The sequence below is a fragment of the Rhincodon typus genome, chromosome 27 (assembly GCF_021869965.1).
Source record: "Rhincodon typus isolate 14 chromosome 27, sRhiTyp1.1, whole genome shotgun sequence".
Classification (NCBI taxonomy): Eukaryota; Metazoa; Chordata; class Chondrichthyes; order Orectolobiformes; family Rhincodontidae; genus Rhincodon; species Rhincodon typus.
The window spans coordinates 9,062,512-9,074,718 of NC_063358.1; the positions used below are offsets into that span (position 1 = coordinate 9,062,512).

A 12,207-nucleotide genomic window follows, 5' to 3' on the forward strand; every position below is an offset into this window, starting at 1 on the left:
TTTTAGACACAAGGAATGATTAAAGAAATTGGATTTTTTTTTCCTTGGAGCAGAGAAGATTATGAGGTGACCTTATTGAGTTGTTCAAAATTATGAATAATTTTGACAGGACAGGAAAGCATATTCCATTTCCGCGAGCTGGTATTTCAGTAACAATTTCAAGATTATCAGCAGGAGAGCTAGGAGTGAGATGAGGAGAAGCTTCTTTACAAAGAGACTTGTTAGGATTTGGAATGCACTGCCTGGGAGAGTGGTGGAGGTGGGTTCCATTGGAGGTTTCAAAAGAGAGCTGGATATTTATTTGAAAAGTAATGAATTTAGAGGCTATGGAGGTAGTGCTGGAGAATGAGACTAGCTGGGTAGTTCTTTGGGGAGCAGGTACAGACACGATGAATCAAATGGCCTCCTTCTATAGTGTAATGTTCTATTCAACTTTCTATTATGAGGAAAAGGCACAAAAGTAGATTTGAGAATCATCAGATCAGCCATAATCTCACTGGCAAAGCAGACTTGATTGGCTGAATGGCCTACTTCTGCTCTTACGTCTTATAGTCTTATAGTTGCTCCTGATGTTCCCAGCAAAAGTCATCTCCAGCATGGTCTTGTGCTCAGCTGCTGGTGGGATATTGATCACTGTGGTTGCCTTCCTAAGAAGTTGAAGGTGGATTTAGGAAGAGCAGGACTTGATGTCAAGCCCAGGGGCAGCAGCTGGTTGATATGGAGGATGACAAGCAGTCATCTCCATGAGATTTCGCAGCCGCAGAGCCCTCAAGATGTGTGCAGTCTATAAGACCACCAAGGTTTCTTGACCCCAACTCCATTTCCAGGGGAATGAGTGAGGCTCAGTATTGGCACAGGCTCCATATGTCACAGGATGCTACGATGGAACTATGCCCAATGCTGGAGCAGGACATGAGGACTGAAGGAGTGGGAGGCTAGCCACTCCCAGTAGCTGTGAACGTGACAGCCACTTTGAACTTCCAGCTTCTTCCAGAGAGCAACAGATGACCTGAGATGGATCTCCCAGTCACGTACCCATAAATACATCAGGACTGTGACTTTGACTGATTTAATCTCTGCCATGTCACAACATTTCATTTTCCTTCCAATGATGAAGTCAGTGCTGGAGGAAGTAGGAATCAGAAACATAGCTGGATTCCCCCAGCTACAGGGTGCCGTGGACAGGATTTACATGCATTTGGAAAAACAAGTACTGATTAGGGATAATCAGCGTGGCTTTGTGTGGGAGATCATGCCTCATTAACTTGATTGGGTTTTTTGAAGAGGTGACAAAGAAGATTGATGAAGCCAGAGCAGTAGATGTTGTCTTTGTGGACTTTAGTTGGGTGTTTGACAAGATCCCACCCAGTTGACTGGTTAGCAAGTTTAGATCATGTGGAATCCAGGGAAAGCTAGCCAATTGGATTCAAAATTGGCTTGAAGGTAGGAAACAGAGGGTGGTGGTGGAGGGTTGTGTTTTGGACTGGAGGCCTGTAACCAATGGTGTGTGGCAAAGATTGGTGCTGGATCCACTGCTTTCTGTCATTTATGTAAATGTTTTGAATGTGAAATAAGGAGGTATGGTTAGTAAGTTTGCAGAAGACACCAAAATTGGTGGTGTAGTGGTCAGTGAAGAATGTTATCTCCAAGTACAACGGGACCTTGATCAGATGGGCCAATAGGCTGAGGAGTAGTAAATGGAATTTAATTTAGATAAATACGAGGTTTTGCATTTTGGTAGGGTGACCCAGGGTAGGATTTACATAGTTAATTGTAGGGCCCTGGGGAGTGTTGCTGAACAGAGTGACCTACGGGTACAGGTGCGTAGTTCCTTGAAAGAGGAGTTGCAGTCACACAGGGTGGTGAAGAAGGATTTGTCATGCTTGCCTTTACTGGTCAGTGCATTGAATATAGGAGTTGGGGGATCATGTTGCAGCTGTACAGGACATTGGTTAGGGCATTTTTAGAATACTGTGTTCAATTCTGGTCTCCCTGCTATAGGAATGATGTTGATAAGCTTCAAAGGGTTCAGAAGAGATTTACAACATATTGCTGAGACTGCAGGATCTAAGTTATAGGGACAGGCTGAATAGGCTGGGTATTTTTTTTACTGGAGCATCGAAGGCTGAGGGCTGACCTTATAGAGGTTTACAAAATCGTGAGAGCCATGGATACGGTAAATAGCCGATGTCTTTTACCTTGGCTACAGGGATCCAAAATAGAGACCATAGGATTAAGGTGAGAGGGGAAAAATTTAAAAGGGATCTAAGGGGCAACTTTTTAACACGGAAGGTGGTGTGTGTATGGAACAAGCTGCCAGAGGAAGGAGTGGAGGTGGGTATAATTACGACATTTAAACGGCATCTGGACGAGTATATGAATAAGAAGGGTTTAAAGGGATATGGGCCAAATGCAAGCAAATGGGACTAGATCAGTTTAGGATATTTAATCATCGCAGATGAGTTAGACCAAAGTGTCTGTTTCTGTGTTGTATAATTCTATGATTCTATGACTGCACACAAATAGCACTGAGAGGGCCGTATCACAACTTTGCATAATTAATCACAGGTAGGGCTTCCGTTCTATAATGTTCAGGTGATCTATGACCACTATTGCCACTTCTTGGAGGTGTGAGCCTGCTACCCTGCAGCTGCCATAACTCCTACATCTGCAGCACTGTTATGCACCTGGTGCACTTGAGAGTCCAGGCACCTTACAAAGCTTTTTTGACTGGGGGTAAGGGCTACCCACTGCCACCATGGCTCACAACACCATTGTGCAACTCCCCAACTCGCATGGAGTGCAGATACAATGCTGCCCATGCTTTGACCAGGCTGTGTGGGAGCATACAATGGGGCTGTTGAACATATGGTTCCACTGCTTGGACTGGTCTGGGATGGCCTTCCAGTATTGTCTGGCTCTGCACAACTAAAGCAGGAAATGAGGTGATGTACTGGATGCTGAGGAAGTGGGGAAACGGGAGCAGTCTTCTGAGGAGGCGAATGAGAACATTGGGGAGGAAGCTGCGTTTTTTTTTATTTGTTCATTGCAACATTGGCTAGACGAGCATTTATTACCTATCTCTAATTGCCCAGAGGGCAGTTCACAGTCAACCATATTGATAATTAGAAACATACAAAATAGGAGCAGAAGACCTTTTGACCCTTTGAGCCTGTTCCACCATTCATTACGAATGGCTCATCAGCCACTCAATAGCCTGTTCCTGCTTTTCCTCTTCATCCCTTTAGCCACAACATCTATACCTACTTCAAGGAATGATAAACAGGCATCTTACCGTTATAAGATTTCATAAGCAGTAAACTGTAAAATGTGTCAGACATGTCAGGTAGCAGGAAACCCTCAATATATAATCAAACCAGTACCATTAATACCCATACCAGTTTTTGAAGAACCATACAGTTGAGTATTAAAATATTGTTTTTGGTAATGGTTTTATACAGTGTATAGACTGTGGGCCAGTGGTAATTTCACATAGATTGCCACTCCTTCCAGATGGATAAGGGGGATAAGATGTGAGGGAAATGGGGTGCCAGGTAAGTAGGGTGCCGACTGGGATGTAGGATGTCAGGTGGTAGGATGCCAGATGTGTAAGACCAGGGTGCTGGGTAAATAAGGTATCAGGTAGGTAGGATGCTGACTGGGCAATGTTGCAGCCAGGTTGGGGTTGAGAGTGTGAGCTGGCTAATGTGGCAGCTGAGATGGCGAAAGGTGCCAGAGGTTACATTGCTATGGAAAAGTAGTAGGGGACCAAGTTGGTAGGGTGCAAGGTGGCAAGGAGGGCAGGTAGGTGGGCAGACGAAATTGGTTCTGGGGATGAGTGGCGGGGACAGGGATTGTCAAGACTCGGAGGATTCATTCAATAGTAGGGTGTTGAGGTCAGGCCTGAGAGTGAAAGTGGGAGGGTTGAGTCATGTCTGGTGGACTGCAGGATGGTGGAGGGGGTGGAATAATTGGATCAGTCTGGCTGTAGCATGGTATTGGCAGCAAGAGTAGGCCATGCGCGGAATGACGGCAGCCCTATGGCAGTCGGAGGTGGCAGCGGTAGTGGCAAAGCTCCTCCAGCAATTGGAGATGGCAGCAGCATCAGGACTTGCCTCCTCCTAGTGATGAATGTGAGACTCGCAGCTTGACTGAGACTTCAGGCCACAGCTAGGCTCAAGTCCTGCACCGGTGGTTCCAAACACCTTTGTGGAGAAATGACTTAGACTTTTAAGATCTGGACATTTTTCTTACCTTTTGGCTTTCTTTTATTTCTGGTTCTGTATCCAAGATGGCGCTAGAGAATAGCAACTTTGTACACATTTCATGTATTCATGTATTCCTCTCCTTGAGTACACAGAACAATAAAATCTAATTCTAATTCTGAAGAGGTAGTGGTGGTCAGTTTAGGTGGGGCAGGAGGGAGTGGTGGGGTGATCAGGTCTGACAGCAGGGGCTGGGAGTGGTCAGGTCCTGGGGAGGAAGAGAGGAGGAGGAGTGGGGGGATTAAGTGGAAGGTGTCAAAACAGGTCTAGGGGATGTGGAAGGAGTGTCACATCCTATGGTAGGGGAAAGAGGTGTTGTGAGGATGGTGAGTCAGGGTCCAATGGATAGGGGGAGAGGAATTGGATCAAGAGGGTTTATAAATGGCCTGGGGGAGGTGAAATTGGGATGCAAGGTAATTACAATATCTTTTTAATAATTACTCAGGAATTGGCTATGTATTTAATAATCTAACATTTTCTGAGTATTTAATCATCCCAAACCTTTGATTTGGAGACTTTTGGAGGGTTCCTAGCATGCAGGAATTGACCATGAGAAAATTCTGTTTCCTGAACAATTCCTTTGGCGTATGCTACGATAGCGATTCCCTAGGTTCCCCATGCATAATTCCCAGCTACACTGGCATAACAATTTTCTGACCAGTAGAAAATCTACCCTCATATCTTTTTACATTCTGTGGTTTTGATTGTGGGCTGAAATCAAAAAAGAACTGTTTTAAAAGCTAAGAATGTTTGAAAGATCACTATATGTTTTACAAAGCAAGTTACCTGACACTCATGTAAGCATTGTTTGCACAGCTGTTTGTTCATTCAGTGGAGAAGATCTAGTTACAGACGAATTAGAGTCAGTGGGTGTGTACAAATGGAGTTTCAGCTGGCAATAAGTAGATAATTGGACTATAGACTAGTGACTAGACATCGATGACAAAAACCCTTTGTCTGCCAACAATTACACGGTTGTCTCCCATGTAGCTGAACTGCATGGGCGTGAATATTTGAGGAAGAAGTTTTCAGATCTCTGAAAGAGGAGTTTTTTTGCTCTGTAGTAAACAACATCCGAAGCCTGAAGGTAGCCAGTTTATTTCTGCTCACTACTTGCTGTGAGCTGTGATTTTTAATTAGGTCAGATACCTTTCCTTATTGTACAACTTCAAAAATTGATAGAAAAGTTCAGGGAACAGTTTAATCGTTTACTTCATGAATATGCAGGGAGAGCCAGCCTAATCGCCATGACGTGTAAAACAAACTCAGGAAGGTTACAAACACCTCCAAGCTTTATATAGAACATTACAACATATACGTTACATACTCAACTGATTTCCCAGTTTTCACAGACATTGTCTGTGTTTTACCCAAGGTCAATGTTATTTTGCAAACTGTGTAACTCTTGCACTCCTGGCCTAGCTTTGCAGATTTATGGTTTCCATTTGCTTTTACAAGATAACTAAAAATTTAATCCTTAACTAATTGAAGCTGATTAACCCCATTCAGTTCCCTACTTTTGGCTTTTGGCTCTTAGATAGCCCAAGATAGCCAAGTTAGCAGTAGTACTTTTCTTTTTATGTTCCACAACCCACTGGCTACATATCAAGCTTTGGATTGTAAAGGTATTTAGTTACATCATCTGTACAATTTGCCCCAGCAATATGGGCCCCAAACTCCATGCATTCTAACCCATGTTCTCCAACTCCCATACTTCCTGCCATCTTGTGTGTGTCCTTTTGGCACTAGAAACCAGATAAGCTAGACACACAATCAATACCTACTGGGCAATAACCAAAACATGGGAGATGATCCTAATCCACATGTGTGTATCTACGTATTTCTAATTCCGTAGGCCCTTCTCCTATATGATGGTATGTATTTGTTTGACATCATCAGTCAATGCTGTGGCTTGTTGCTGCAATGTATCATATTTTCTATGCTCTCGCTAGGCATCATCTTTAATAATTTTAAGGTGCTCAGGTAATAGTGAGATTACATCGGAGAATTAGCTCAGATACTGTGTCAGGTTTTCCATAACGTCTATCCTGTAGATTTCCACCAGTTCTTATCTTTCCCACCCTAGCTGGTACCTTTGAGTACAGATGTACTGCAAGACTGGTTTTAGGACAGGATCAATTGTTCACATATTGATACTCCTGTTATGATGAAGTGATACTATATCTTCCTGTACCTGTATGTGTAATTTGAGTTGGTTCCTTACAGCCGACATAGCTTCCATTCGTACAGTTTACTGTTGCATTAAATCCAAGCTGTGCTTCTTCTGTCTCATATATCAGATGTGGACAACGACTGAAGTGACTGCTATATTACATCTATCTAAAGACTTATTGTATCACCTCCTATCTCTACTGCATATGGTGGAATGTTATAGTACCTCATGTAATACTATTCCACAATAATCCCAATATTCTCCATTCTATATAATGTCTTAGAGGGTGTTGATCCTGGTATAACAGGAATTGTCAGAACAATGTCAGTTAGCATATTATCACACATTTAATCTTATTTACATCTGTTAAACTCTTGAGCTGGCAGCCAGTCAGGCCACGCTGTCTGTTCTGTAACAGGTTAAATGAGTGCATGTTACTCATCCACAGGAGTATCTCAGCCTCATTATTGTGTCTCAGGTTTTCTCTCATCTCCCAAGTATCCATGATCTATGGATATTGCAGACATCATTTCTGATTACATCATTTGAGATACTTTCCTGCAGTTCAATTTCTAATAAAAGATAATTCCCAGAATGTTGATAATGGGGGATTTGACTGCAGTGGTAATGCATTAAATGTCAGGAGGCAATTGTTAGATTCTCTCTTGTTAGACATGGTTATCACTTTACATTTTTCATCTGTGAATGTTACTTGACATTTATCAGCCCAGGCCAGGATATTATCCAGGTCTTGCTGTATTAGGACACAAGCCACTTCAATAACTGAAGTGAATGGTGTTGAACATTTTGTTATCATCAGCAAACATCCCTACATTTTATCTTATGATGGTGGGGATGTGATTGATGAAGCAACTGAAGTCGGTTGGGCCTTGGACACTGCCCCGAGGAACTCCTGTAATGCTGTCCTGGGACTGAAATAATTGACCTGCAACAAAAATGGCAATCTTCCTTTGTGCAAAATATGACTCCAACCAGCAGAGAATTTTCCCATCAATTCTCTTTGACTTCAATTTTGCCAGGACTCCTTGACGCCATACAGTTAAATGTTATCTTGCTGCCAAGGGCAATTACTCTCATCTCACCTGTGGAATTCAGCTCCTTTGTCCATGTTTGGATCAAGGCTGTAATTAGGTCAGGAAATGAGTGCCCCTGCTGAATCCAAAACTGACGTCAGTAAACAGGTTATTACAGTGCAAGTGCTGCTTGATAGCACAGCTGATAACTTCTTCCACCACTTTATTGATGGTCAAGCCTAGACTGATTAGGTGGTAATTTTCTGGATTGGATTTGCATTGGGCTGGAGTTTTATGGTCAGGACATTCCTGGGCAATTTTGCAAATAGTTGGTTGAACGCCAATGTTGTAGCTGTACTGGAACAGCATGGCTAAGAGCACAGCTTGATCTGGAGCATAAGTCTTCAGTACTATTAGCGCGGTATCCATTCATCAGTTGTCGTGTGTCAATGTGTCATTTTATAAATTCCTACCTTAGAAATAAAACCAGTCTGACTCCAAACCAAAACACAAACAGATTCTAAACAAGGCCTTGCACCTAACATGTACTGTCTGACCTAAAATGTGACCTCTTCTTTACACTGATAAATCCTTTAGTTCTCTCAGGGCAGTGACTTGAAAGAAATTTGGGGATTTACATATACATATTAATCAATTAATTAACGTCCACATCAAGATTAGGTTTAATTACCTACCAAACTTCATAGCAGCAGATTAGAAACCCTGACATCCTGAGTTCAAATCCCACAGTAAGACATAGCTGAATTTAATAAATGTACCAGTTTGAGGGCTAGCAACAGAAATCAACGACCATTGAAACCGCTTGATTATAGAAAAAAATCACAACAGATTTACCAATCTCCTTGAGAGATGGGAACAAAAAACATGTAATTGCTGTCACAAAATTTGTGACTGATAGTTCATGGTCCCTAGTGACTAATGTTGGGCATTAAAAATGCTCACTCATTAACATTGCTGTATTCCAAGAACAAATAAAAATAAATGTAGTGAGGTGGAAGGACAGGACATAGCAAGAATGATTTTACATCTTTGCCTAGGATTTCTCATTCAGATACACTCAAGGTATAGAGAATAATTATGTACCAATTCAAAGCTGTTCCATGGATTTTAGCTTGAATTCAAGTGGGATTAAAGCAAACTGAGAATAGGAACACTTCAGAGGAGGTGCAAGGAGGTGATTAAGTGCAGGAATGTTATGCCAAAGAAGGCTGTGGAGACCAAGTCATTGAGTGTATTTAAGACATAGGTGGATTGTTCTTCATTAGTAAAGGGATCAAGGGTTATGGGGAGAAGGCAAGAGAATATGGTTGAGAAAGACATCAGCCATGATTGATTGGCGGAACAGATTCAAAGAGCCTAATGGACAAATTCTGCTCCTATATCTTATGATCTAATGGAACTGAGAGATATGAATATATGTGTCAGACTGGGTAAGGATAACAGGTTCTCAAAGGATTTGTTGGATTTTTATGTCAATTTGGCAGCTTCAGATCACGACTGCTAAGACCAGCTTCATTTAATCTCAGATTTTTTTTTAAACTGACTTCAAATTCTCAAACTGCCAGAAAGGGTTTGAACTATTCTGTCTGAATTATTAGTCCAGGATGCAGAATCAGCAGTCCAGACCCATAACCATGACACAGCGCTCTGATTGTTGTCTTAGAAAACAGATTCGTGATGACATATTCACAATTGTTTATGCTGTGGGTTTAGGGTTTATGTCCTTTGAGCATTCTTTTCAAATTAATTTTCATTGAGAAAAAGAAAACATATTGCAGTCTTTTTAATTCAATGAATGAATATGTAAAGGCCAGAATTTAAGCCATCCCTTTGAGGAAATAGTGGTGAGTTGCCATATTGAAACAAATGAGTGGTTTGCTGGGGCATTATAGGAAAGTTAAAAGCCAACCACATATTCCAGGTCTGGAGTAACATGTAGGCCTGACCTGGTAAGGACAGCAGCTATCCTGCCTGCAAATGGGATGGGTTTTTAAGAAAATCAATGTTACCATTTCTGACAGTTTTTTTTTGTATCAAATGTATTTATAGATTTAAGTGCCCTTGCTATTATTGTGGGATTTCAGTTCTCTTGGACTGTCAGCTGAGCTTTCTGAATTACTAGTCCATAAACATAGAATCTCCCTACAGTGGGGAAAGAGGCCATTTGGCCCATCAAATCCACACCAACCTCAGAAGAGCATTCCACCCAGATCCCCACCCTATCACCATGACCCCACAATTACGAGGGCTAACCCACCTAATCTACACATCCCTGTACATTACATAGAACATAGAACAGTACAGCAAAGTAGAGGCCCTTCGGCCCATGATGTTGTGCCAAACTTTTACCCTAAACCTAAGGTCTATCTAACCTCCACCCCTTATACTATCATCCAAATGCCTATCTAATAGCCACTTAAATGTCCCTAATGAGGCCGACTCCACTACCCTCTCCGGCAATGCATTCCATGCCCCTACCACTCTCTGAGTAAAGAACTTACCTCTGACGTCTCCCCTATATCTATCTCCACTCACATTAAAACTATGCCCCCTCGAAATAGCTACCTCCACCCTCGGAAAAAGTCTCTGGCTGTCCACTCTATCTATACCTCTGATCATTTTGTACACCTCTATCAAGTCTCCTCTCACCCTTCATCATTCTAAAGAAAAAAGCCCTAGCTCTCTCAACCTTTCCTCGTAAGACCTTCCCTCCATTCCAGGCAACATCCTGGTAAATTTCTTCTGCACCTTTTCCAATGCTTCCACATCTTTCTTGTAATGAGATGACCAGAACTGGACACAATACTCCAGATGTGGCTGAACCAGGGTTTTGTATAACCGGAGCATAACTTCACGGCTCTTGAACTCAATCCCTCTATTAATGAAAGCTAACACACCAAACGCCTTCTTAACAACTCTATCCACCTGGGTGGCAGCTTTCGGGGAACTGTAGACATGAACCCCAAAATCCCTCTGCTCCTCCACACTGCCAAGAATCTTTCCGGTAACCCTGTATTCTGCTTTCAAATTTTTCCTTTCAGAATGAATCACCTCACACTTTTCAGGTTAAACTCCATCTGCCACTTCTCAGCCCAGCTCTGCATCCTATCAATGTCCCTTTGTAACCTAGAACAGCCCTCCGCACTATCCACAACTCGACCCACCTAACAGGTGGTTAATCCACCTAACCTGCACATCTTTGGACTGTAGAAAACCAGAGCACCCAGAGGAAATTTACGCAGACACAGGGAGAATGTGCAAAGTCTACATAGCCAGTCATCCAAGGCTGGATTCCAGCCTGGGTTCCTGGCACTATAAGACAGCAGTGCTAACCACTGAGCCACCGTGCTGCCCTGATGATTATGCTTCCATGCCCCTTATGATGTCATCTCCATGAAATATATCAAATATTGGTAGAATTGATCAGCAATTCGTCAAGATGTGTGAACCTGGATTGCTTCTAGTCGTCTTTGGATCAGAGAGTGGGTTCTGTCTATCCCAGTTTAAAATGGTTGATCACATATCTGAAATATTTCACTCCCACAGCTCCTTCCTTTGAATATGATAGCATGCCTTCTCCGTTGGATGTAACGAACATCACCATTACTGTCCAGCTGAAGCCAGCACGAGGCCGTGGTGCTCCAATCAGGTGAGATTTCCTGCTGGCAAAGAAACTGTGGAAAGTGGGAAGGCATCAGTCACCCGACAGTGAGCCATATATTCCATGCAGATTGCTATCACAAAAGATCTATGAACAGTGGGGAAGTTCAATATCTCAAATCTTTGATTTATCATTGGGAGGCTTCAGTAAAATCACTGAGGGAGAAAGTATAGAAATAATTTTGATATTTGCGTTACATGCAGCATCACATATTACATTGGGCAAGACTGTGCCTTTTTTTACAAAACACAGATAAATGTGTACATATATTAAGGGATGTATGCTGGAAAGAGTTGGTTTTGGAAATTTACATACTACCAATAGCAACCCTCTAAATATATTCAAAAGTACATTTCTAAAATTTCATTAAAAGTAGCCACATAGCCATTACACATCATCCCTTTCATGGTGAATTATTTTTGTGGGATTACCTTCCTGTATGCATCTACACTGTTACTCCACATGTCAATCAATTATTTTCACATAGCTCCGAAAGAGGTAATAGGACAGGAGGAATTGTAATGACAGTTATGCATAAGAATTTCTTTGAAAAATCAACAAATTCCAATATATTTGTTATTCCTGGACTTAAATTTAAGTAGAAAATAAATGATACGATTTTCTTATAATGAAGTTTTCTATTTATTTTACGTGAGACTCGGCATGGGTAATGATCCCTTTATGGTCTTCTTCTCAGAGGTTCACCTCATTACTCACTGCCTCTCACAAAGCCACACATCTGAAAAGAGATGAAGTACCATGTTTAAATGCTTCACCTCACAGCTTTTGCTTTACTCCTTAAAATGTTTTCTCATGTTATCACATCTGCAAATTATTTTAAATCTGTGTCCTCTGTCTACTGGCCTTTCTGTTGTATACAATAGTATTTCTTTATTTACTCTATCAGACCCTTCATAATTTAGAAGACCTCTATCATATCTCTCCTTAATCTTCTGTGCGTCAAAGAGAATAACCCCATCTTCTCCAGACTGTCCATTTAACGTTTTAAGAAAGGATGTTGTTGTAATTTTTATTCTAAATGTTTCCAAATAA

General features: G+C 41.8%; 1 protein-coding gene across 1 annotated transcript in view; it reads left to right on the forward strand.

The window, feature by feature from the left end:
* LOC109924299 (receptor-type tyrosine-protein phosphatase U-like) overlaps positions 1-12,207 on the forward strand; it is a 289,829-nt gene that overhangs the window by 125,835 nt on the left and 151,787 nt on the right. Inside the window, exon 9 of the mRNA XM_048612922.1 lies at positions 11,040-11,142. Within this exon, the coding sequence (XP_048468879.1) occupies positions 11,040-11,142 (103 nt within the window). The remainder of the gene's footprint in view (positions 1-11,039; positions 11,143-12,207) is intronic.